The sequence below is a fragment of the Amborella trichopoda genome, chromosome 9 (genome assembly GCF_054954075.1).
Source record: "Amborella trichopoda isolate Santa Cruz 75 chromosome 9, AtrichopodaSantaCruz75HAP2 v2.0, whole genome shotgun sequence".
In the NCBI taxonomy this organism is placed as follows: domain Eukaryota; kingdom Viridiplantae; phylum Streptophyta; class Magnoliopsida; order Amborellales; family Amborellaceae; genus Amborella; species Amborella trichopoda.
The window spans coordinates 27,820,299-27,830,763 of NC_142344.1; the positions used below are offsets into that span (position 1 = coordinate 27,820,299).

At 37.7% G+C, this 10,465-nt stretch overlaps 1 protein-coding gene across 1 annotated transcript; it reads right to left on the bottom strand.

Moving 5' to 3' along the window:
* Window positions 1–5,207: 5,207 nt before the first annotated feature.
* On the bottom strand, window positions 5,208–5,672 carry LOC18430414 (hypothetical protein). The gene has a single exon (XM_020664997.1). It carries the CDS (start codon window positions 5,670–5,672, stop codon window positions 5,208–5,210), a length of 465 nt encoding a protein of 154 aa, XP_020520656.1.
* Window positions 5,673–10,465: the final 4,793 nt, after the last annotated feature.

Here is a 10,465-nt window from a genome sequence, read left to right on the forward strand (position 1 = left end):
CTGAGGCTGTGGAAGTGCATTAACCTGCTTTGTTGTTCCAAGCGCCCTTTCACGTGTTTTCACTTTAACAGAAGAAGTGGTGTCGTGAAGACATTTTTCACCAACTTCTATTATTTTTGGGCTCTTTGACCCATGACCTGTGGCCATATCCACCCTTTTTATTCGTTTTTACTCACGGTGCCCTTTTGGGGTTTTTACCGTGCCTAGATTTTTCTTTCCATGGAACTCTTACTCATGGTTTCGTGATCACGCATGCCCGCCATTTTTACTCATGGTGTTCCCTTGTCCAGGTGTGTTTTAGGGTCGTGCCTTCGAGACCTGTGCAATGCCTTTTAACGTCATGTGGTCAGGATGCACACTAAAGTTTTGAGTCATACAACTGGACCGTAGCATTAAGGAATGAAAGTCTGTAAAGACCACAGAGTGAGTCTAGTGCTGACTTTGACTCACTTGGGAGGATGGCATGAAGTTGCATGTGGAGAGTTGATTGGATGGTAGGTGAAAGGTGGTGACCCACTAGCTGACGGTGAATATGGGTGCCAAGATGGCTTGCCATTTGGTGAGCATGGGTAAGACTCACTGGGGGATGATGAAAGATGATGAAGGTGGCCCATGCACATGAATGGTCCGGCTAGGGAAGACGTGCGTGGAGATGCACGTAAAGGATGTGTACGCCTAAGTAGGCTCGTTGGGGAGAAGAAGAGGGTATGCGCACACAAATGGGCCTGTTAGGGAAAGCGTGCATGAAAATACACGTGAAAGGGGTGTGCGGTTAACGGGGGCATGTTTTAAGGTCACGCCTCCTAGACCTGAGCAAAGCAGTTTAACGTCATGTGTCCCGGATGCGCACCGTGGTTTAAGGTCATAAAGCTTGGACCGTCGTTATGCAGTTTTAGGTCATGCAACCAAGACCGTGCAGTTTAGGTCGTGCAACTAGACCTCCGCTATCGTTCAAGGTCATATAGTTTGGACCATGGCTATGCAGTTTAGGGTCATGCAACATGGATCGAGTACGAATCACTATGTCAGTAGGGCTGCATGGGGGATAGGTATGTGGATAGCAATTTGACTCCCTGGTGATAAAGATAGTAAAGGCTATACACATGCGAAGAGATGTAGATGAAGGTGGTGGCCCTACAAGGAGTAGTAAATGGGAGAGGCTCCACTAGGAATTAGGAGGGCCAGTGTGACTCCACGGGATAATGAATATCGATGTGCATGGAACTCTGACAGGCCAGAGCATAGATGAACCTCACCGTGGGTTGAAGGGGTAAGAATGGCCTCAACTCTTTGAAGATGACGAGGTGAGTGCCACCCTTGCATACGTCTAACTCCACTAGGGGTCTAGTTGGAGTTATGCGTATGGACTACGGCACGTTACAGTTTTAGGGTATTGTAGCTCGAACCATGACTATGCAGTTTAAAGTCATACAACTAGAACCATATAGTTTGTGGTCGTGCAACTAAACCTCCGCTACAGTTTATGGTTAGTTTGGACCATGAATGTTAAGCCTTTCAACATCAAGCGGTCAAGACATGCACATTAGTTTAAGGTCACACATTTGGACCATGGTCATAAGTTTAAAGTCATGTGACAAGGACTTTGTAGTTTGAGGTCGTGCAACTCGACCTCTGCTGTAGTTTAAGGTCTTATAGTTTGGACCATCGTCGTACAATTTTGAGTCATGTGACAAGGACTATGGCTGTACAGTTTAGGGTCATGCAGCATGGACCGTGGTCATAAGTTTAAAGTCATGTGACATGATTTACTATAGAATATATAAAAGGGGAGTCAAACTCCATGCCTGACTTTTTGACCCGTGAGTTTTTACAAGGATACTCGAAGAAAGATAGAAGCCAATGCCTCTAGTAATAGCAGCTTTAATAGACCTTCTCCTAAAAATAAGGAGGTAAATGAAAAAACTGAAAGTTCTAAAAATAGAACACCCTATATTGAAAAAGCATTATTACCAATAATCGTTATTGAAAAAGAATATGCTCTAAACGAGCCAAATCAAGTGGCAGAAGCTTATCTTATAGATAACATGCACCCTGAAACAGGGTACAAAACTCGAGAGTATTATGAAAAATATTGACTGAAACAGAGTCAATAAGAATTTTGCATTACAATTAGAATAGTCAAATTATTGGATATTCAAATTTTCAAATCTTAACGATCATTACATTCAAATAATGGGGTCTTGATTCCCTGGGGCATAAATACCTATCAAGAGCCTTAAAAGTCAAGGCTTATAATTACTATGACCACAGAAAAGCATAGGATGCAGTCCTATTATTCCAAAATTCTATGAGGACACATAGTTAGTTTATACAATTTAGATTAAATACTAAAATAAGTGTATTTTCCCAATGGTTTAAAAGGTGGATATTGATGTGGGGTCCTACTCCAGATATCTACCCAGAAGACTTAATAGAATCATATGAGCTCTTCCAGGCCTCTAATAGAGGAATAAATGATGTGGACTTATGCATGCATTTTACAGCAATCTATGAGATCCCCTGGATCCTAAGATGGGAATATTTCATAACCCATAATAATAATGAATTGAACTATCTTCCTTATTTGGAAAGGAGAATTATGATAAAATGGTGGGATTCTTTCAATGATAATTATCTCTAACCACATAATATAACAATAGAAAAGCTTAAACAAGCTAATAGGGAAATCCCACATCCTAAGAAGATTGAAGACTACCTTAAGCTCTTAAAAGAACATAATCCAGAATTATCCAATAAGGAAATCAAAAGACAAATATTATTAGCTCTAAACGATGAAGAGCTAGACGATATGTCCATATCCTCCTCAAAAGACAAGGAGGAAGACCATACTGAAGACCATGCTGAAGACAATGGAGATGACTCATATGGAGTACTCACTCCCATCAGAAATCCTTAATGGGCTGACCCGACTCCAAAAAATCCAGGACACGAAGGCCCAATAAAATGACATACGCATGACGATACTCTCCACCGACAAGGGAAAAACTGTAGCAATTTATGTAGAAGACATGACAAGACCACTGTAGCAAGTACAATAATTAAAAGCACTAAAGTGTTGGCAAGGTTACTATAGTAAGGACAATAATTGAAGGTCACTGTAGTGTCGACAAGGTTACTATAGCAAGGACAATAATTGAAGATTGTTGAGTCACATCATCCTCCGAACTCCAAAATAAAATTTTGAAGTTCGATCTATTGTCTATAAATAGGGAGGAAAGCCTTATTCTCAAGCATCGAAAATTTTAGGAATTTTTCTTTCTGCAAGTTTGGTATTAGTCTCTAGTTCTAAGTTTCTAATTCCAGTATCTCATCTAGTAACTTTTGAGAGTCTTGTATGTGAGAAAACCCTGTAATTAAAGTATTGTACATGTGTGATTGCTTCTTGAAGGAAGTTCCAGACTACATTCTTGAACAACTGAAGCTATTTACTAGCTTTTGCATCTGTGAAATGTATGTGTTTGGTTATGCAAGTAAAGTTTGTAGTTTGTATCAGAACTATAAGAGTCTCTTATGTAATAATTTTTAACTTGTCTATTTCATTACTATTTTGTTGCATGCTTGTTGTCATATTATTGTTTTTAGGAGTAATTTTATTGAGTTATTAAACTCTAGAAATAAATTAAAACTCTGGAATTAATGGTATCGGAGCCAAATTACACTATCTAGTTTTATTCCTAAAATTTTGGCCTTTCCAAAATAAGTAAACTATTAAAGTCGTAAGTGACAGTACGCCTGATCCTGTGGAACCCTAAGTCGTGGTTGAGCATGAACGCACAAAGAGTAATTCGCCAGTGCTATTTTCCCATTGAATGTGAAACAGGAAATAAGTAACTGCCACTCGAGTTTTGTACCCTGTTTCAGGGTGCATGTTATCTATAAGATAAGCTTCTGCCACTTGATTTGGCTCTTTTAGAGCATATTCTTTTTCAATAACGATTATTGGTAATAATGATTTTCCAATATAAGGTGTTCTATTTTTAGAACTTTCAGTTTTTTCATTTACCTCCTTATTTTTAGGAGAAGGTCTAATAAAGTTGTTACTACTACAAGCATTGGCTTCCATCTTTCTTCAAGTATCATTGTAAAAACTCACGAGCCAAAAAGTCATGCAGGGAGTATGACTCCCTTTTTATATATTCTATAGTAAAATCAAAGTGAGAAAGAATGGCTTTCCATCTGGAAAATATCTACTTAGATGCTATATTTTTATCATCTTTTTCCAAAATGTCTTTGGCAGCCTTACAATCTACCCTTATCAAGTATTCTTGATTCAAAATATCGCTTTCAAATTTTGTAACACATTTTATTATTGAAAGGATTTCCTTTTTTATAGTTGAATAATTTTGTTGTGCAGGGCTTCAAATCCCTGAAGTGTACCTTACCATTTTTCTTTTTCAGTAGGTTGAAACCTTTGTTTGAGGATTCCGCGATAACCGAGTTCTGAAGCATATGTTTCAATAATTGTAAAAGCTTTTGGATGGGCAATTACTAAACAAGGTAGTTGTTTGGCTTTGGCTTTAATATATATATATATATATACATGATCTTAAGAGGAATAGTTACAAGTGGCTACAATGTTATATACTTAATCTCTTATGGGCATTTTCATAAATTTCCCAAATAATAAAGTTTGTACCTGCTCATCGTATCACGCTGTTTCCTCATCTGCAACAAAGGAAGTCCCAAATCAACAATCATGAACATAAACTTATATCAAGAAACTGATAAAAAGGAGGAATCACAATCTACAGTACAGAGAGAAAACCAAGAGGAGAAAGTTTACATGTTAGCAGAAACAATACACTTCAAAGACACATGGAAAGGAGGAGTCAAGGAAAAGAAAGGGGGGAGGATAGAGTGAATATGAAGTTCAAATTGCATTCCATCGAGAAATAGAATTAGGAAAGTCCACAATTCCACATGATGCAAACAATGGGAGAGTCCCTATGCCATCACAAAAAACCCAACATGCTAGAAACCATGAAAGAATAGTTAAGTTTGATAAACAAAAAAAAATCTACACACTAGAGAGAAACAATCCCAAGAGAGAGAAGCATCATACATCACCAGAAGAAGCTCACATCATGGGAATAATGTGTCTATCAGAGAGAGAGAAAAAGAGAGAGATTACACTCCACTGTGGCACTGAGCAGGCGGTTGCCGATATAGGCCCAGCCCAGGTACATTCAGAGAGCCGCAAGGTTTGCGACGACAAGCCCAACGCAAGCTGATCCCACCAAAGAACTCATCACCTCTCTCTCTGAATCCAAAGAATTCAAACCCAGATTATTGTGGTGAAGCATTGCCCCGAAGCAAGCCGTAGGCCACCCGAGGAGTACTGCAAACCCTGGGCCAACTGCTGCCAACCTTTGCCCTTTGTGCCCAACATTGCCAGCCGCCCACGAGAAGAGGGCAGAGCTAGCCAAAGCCTTGTACTCCCTCACTCGTTGCTGTTCTAAAGGAACAAGACAATCCCAAATTCTCACTCTTCTTTTGATTTTGGTTTGGCCTCCATTAGAGCTGAGGTATTGGTCTCCATTGGAGGCCTTTGGGCTTGTTACTGAGAGGTGGAGTGGTGGTGGTGTTGTGGTTGAGAAGAGCGGTGGGTGATTGCGAACGGTGGGAAAAGGAGGAGAGAAGCCATTTTCCATCTCCTCTGTTTAACTTGAAGCACACACAAAACGTGCATGTATAAAAGGACTAGTTTAAATCTTTTGAAATCCATATTTTTCTCATGGCCATGTATATTGATGTCGAGATAATGAAGATATTTCAGCATCAAAACATTCGAAATTTTTGAGGTGGGTTCTGATGGTTTAGAACCTCAACTCTATAAACTTTTTATATAGGCGGTTTGTATAGTGCCTAGACTCTAAACAATCAAATTAGAGCCTACCTTCAAATAGTATCAAGAAATGCAGTTTCAATACTGAAAATTATTGTGACAGCCTTAAAATATATTTTCATCTGTATTTATAACGTTTAAAGCTTCAAAAATAGTGTAGATTGATAGATCTATGAAACTTTGAAAATCTTGAAAATTGACAGTCCAAAAATACGTTACAAAATACGCTATTTAACTTGAAATCCATTTTTTTCTCATGTCCATGCATCTTGATGTTGAGATGATCAATATGAGGATATTTGGACATCAAAACAACCTCTTCTAGTGAAATTTTTGAGGTAGGCTCTAATTTGATTGTTTAGAGCCTCGGCTCTATGTAGTTTGTATAAGGCTGAGGTCCTAAGCAATCAAAGTAAGGCACTCATTCGAATAATGTCTAGAGATATTATTTCAATACTGAAAATCTTTGTGTTAGCCTGAAAATATGTTTTCGTCTCTAACTATAAAATTTAAAGCTTCAAAAACAGTGTGGATCGAGCAAATCTATGAATACTTGAAAATCATGAAAAGCAACGGTCCAGAAAATGCATTATAAGATGCACTATTTCCAAGACTTGAAATTCATTTTTTCTCATGTCCATACATCGTGAGATTAAGATGATCTATTTGAGGATTTTTGGCATCAAAACAACCTCTTATAGTGAATTTTTGAGGTGCATCTTTGATTGTTTAGGACATCACCCTTGTATAAACCTTTTCCTTTATACATTGAATTTCTACAAAAATGATTAACAATCAACCACAGTCAATTCTTGATCATCTAACGGTCCTCCCTCCTACATGCGGGTAGGCGTAAAAGAGGGAGTTTTACGTATCTATCTCGAGTAGCATTCAACAGATTTTTGTTATCAAATGAGAGAAATAAAATTTAACAGAATTTGACCATCAACTGCTCTTAAAGGTCTAGATGTTTTACCAACATGCACCTCATAACCTTTTTTAAATTTGTTGGGATTGTATAAATAAGACCATTTACCTCTGATACGAGGCCAAAATAAATAAATAAACATCTTATGTGAAATTTGATAGCTTGGGTATGTCACGAAGTCTGAAAAAGTTTATTTTGAAGTTTGAGCTTGGTCAATGGAATAAATGCATCCATCTAATTTCACATCCAATGGTCATGATTAATTGTAACCACCTTATACCAAAGATAAATGGCCTCATTATATATTATTCCAAATTTTTTGTCACTTAGAGAACTTAAATTTGAAAAGTTATAACTAGATTAGAGCCCTTCTAAAATATTGATTTTAAAACCCTATTTGTAGTTCTGGTTATTTAATTCGTATGGTAAAGGTAAAACTCTCGAAAGAAATATAATTAACTCCACCAAGCACCTGTTTGGAGTTAGGGGTTTATAGAGCAAACTTGATCCTTCAGCAGACAAGTCTATCTTTCTTAATAAGAAAAGGGATTGTCTACAAAGAGACCATTTTCCTTTTGTTCAAGATAAATGGTGGTATTTAAATACAGTCCTTTCCCAAATATCTATCTTAGAGATGGATTTAGGATCTAAAACACATACTAAGCCACTCTAGAGGTATTTCTGCTTAGAACTATGAATTCTAAATAGTGCAGATTTGGTAATATGAGACGATTTAAAATGAATGGTCCAAAAACAAAATTAAGCCTTATAATACAATTTATACTATTCATGATCTTGGTGGTTGAATCTTGTAAAATCTAAGTCTGGAATCTATATCTAAGATGGATTATTGAAGAAGACCTCAAATGTACGTGAACCCTATATTTGAATTGATATCTACTTGAACAAGCATGATGGGGTGCAATCTTCACTATTATTCTTGGAGACAATATCAAAATTTTTCCAAGAAGCAGGGGTTGAAATTCGGCAACTCTTAGTCAAAGATGAGCTTGAACTTGGTGTTTTCAGAACCCAAATTTTGCATATGCAATCTGTCATCCTAGTTAGGGGTGGCAATGGACCCGGGTATAACCCGAAAATTTTCGGGTATGGGTCTGGGTAATATTGGACCCACCCAATTTGGATTCGGGACCCGAAGTCGTTATGCTAAATATAGTATACCCAAAGTTATTAAGTATAATACCCCAAGTTATAATACATGTCTCATACCTGAAGTTATTATACAAAGTTATCATCTTAAGTATTATTACGTTAAAAATAGAGAAATTATCGCTAATATACCCATATTTTAAAAAAATTTGAAAAAAAAAAAAAACCCAACTTTCCAAAAACTCACCCACACCATTTTTCACGAATTTTAACTTTTTTTAGAAGAAATTTCCCTTTACGGTAGTTTTTGTACCGTAAAAAGCATTTTGGTATTAAACGTACCGTAATGAGCATTACGATATTGTTCGTACCGTAATGCTCTTTAAATGTTTTACGGTCATAAGAAAATCGGAGTGGAGTTGAATATCATTACGGTACTAAGAGTACCGTAATGCTCAGGTGGAGATGTTCCATGGCATCGTTGCTTGAAAGAAGTGCTCATGCGAGAGGTGTCTTCATGGAGGCCTCTTAAAGAGAGAGTAGGGGTGGGTCCTTTTACTCCAACAATTATACATATGCTTCGTTGCCCCAAGGTGCTGATTTCATCACTTGTCCGCAGCTAAATGTGATGGGAAGTGCAAGGAATCCCAAGAGATCGATGCTTGCAGAGCTCGCATTGACAGCAATGGATGAGTTTGTGAAAATGGCCCAAGCTTCTGAACCTTTGTGGAATCCAAGCTTTGAAGGTGGGAGCGAGACCGTCAATTATGAGTATTTGCAAGTCTTCCCCAGGTGCATTGGGCTTAGAGCTCTTGGTTATGTGTCTGAGGTGACAAGGGAGATGGGCAATGTCATCATCAATAGCCTCGCTCTCGTTGAAACTCTCATAGATGTGGTGAGCCAGTTGAATTTGATTTTTACCCTCTTGAACAGTCCTATAATGCTTCATCTGAAAACTTATTTTGTTGGTTGATGTTTCTACATTGGTTTGCAACTGATTCTTCATATTAGTGCACGAGTGGGCAATGATTCCGAGAATCTGAAGAGAAAAGGTAGAATTGTACAGTGTTGGTAGAGAAAATGTAGAATTGTTGGTGCAAAAGGACTAATCGCTACTCTCTCTACGATGCCTCCATGAAGATACCCCTAAGATGAACACTTCTTTCAAGCAACGATGTCATGAAACATCTCCACACCAAAAAGAACATTACAATACTCTTAGTACCGTAACGATATTCAACTCCATTACAGTTTTTTTATGACCGTAAAACATTTAAAATACATTATGGTACTAACAATTCGTAATGCTCATTACGGTACTCTTAATATCATAATGCTCATTACAGTACTCTTAATACCGTAATGCTTTTTACGGTACAAAGACTGTAAAAGATAGTTTCGTCCAAAAAAAACCAAAATTCGTGAAAAAAAAATGTGGACGAGGTTTTGAAAAGTTCGGATTTTTTTTTCAATTTTCTTAAAATATGAGTATATTAACGATAATTTCCCTTAAAAATATAAAGCACTTTTTAAGTTTTTTTTACCCAAATCCTAATTCCTAAAATCCCCAAATCACCATTACGGCTCCTCTCATCCTCTGCTGATCTGCAACAGCATCCTCTCTCATTCTTTGAGCTCTCTCCCTTTCTCTATTCGAAGCTTTGACTGCGCTGTCTCCCTCTCTCTGTTTGAAGTCCAGCCACTGCCAGGCAGCCGCATCTCCCTGAGGTCTCTGAGTAGGCATTCAGAGAGAAAGGAGACAGGGAAGTATCTCTGATTTCTAGGGTTTGTGCTATAGTTCCCTGCACCTGTGGTTCTTGGAAACCCCAATTTGTACAATTCCTCTCCTAAACACGTAAATTATTGTCTGATCCATCTTCCCCTTGTTATCTCATCTTTAATAGTGCCAATTTTAAGCCAATCTGTGCATGTTTTTTTGCTGTTAGAATTTTGATTTTGGTTTTTTCTCCAATATTTTGGCTTATTTGTTTTTTTTTCTAATATTTTTTATATGGGGATGCTTAGTGTATGGAAGAATTCACCTTTTTTTTTACCTGAAATGTTTCAAGCTCCGTCAGAAGTTGACCGAATTTTGCTCAGAATTGGATGCTTGTTTGGGTAAAATTTTGTAGGGGTTTTGTTGAGCAGAACTACTGTTTGACTCTTCTAAAACACAACAAAATTTACTTAATCAAATACTAATGCAGTCAATTATTTCAGTATAAAAAAAAACAAAATCAAACCTCCACGATCGGGTATGGGTACAGGTCCCAGGTCCACGGGTACCCTCATTTTGGACCCATCGGGTCCAGGTCCGGGTACACGTACTATTTATGGTCCGGGTCCAGCAGGACCCAACCCATACCCGACCATTGTCAGCCCTAATCCCAGCGAACAACCTAAATATATTGCCTTAAAAAAACTTACACAACAGAACACAAGCCATTTTTTAGATCGCTATTTTTATTTGAACGCTAATCCCTAGATGATTCTTAAAATTTTGGATCCTCCCAAGTGGGTGTTTTACCCAAAAAAGCAAGATTACACTTTCCCATGATTCA

Bases quoted from the DNA above. Each gene is read 5' to 3' on its own strand.
- LOC18430414 (XM_020664997.1), bottom strand. From the start codon at position 5,672: ATGGAAAATGGCTTCTCTCCTCCTTTTCCCACCGTTCGCAATCACCCA.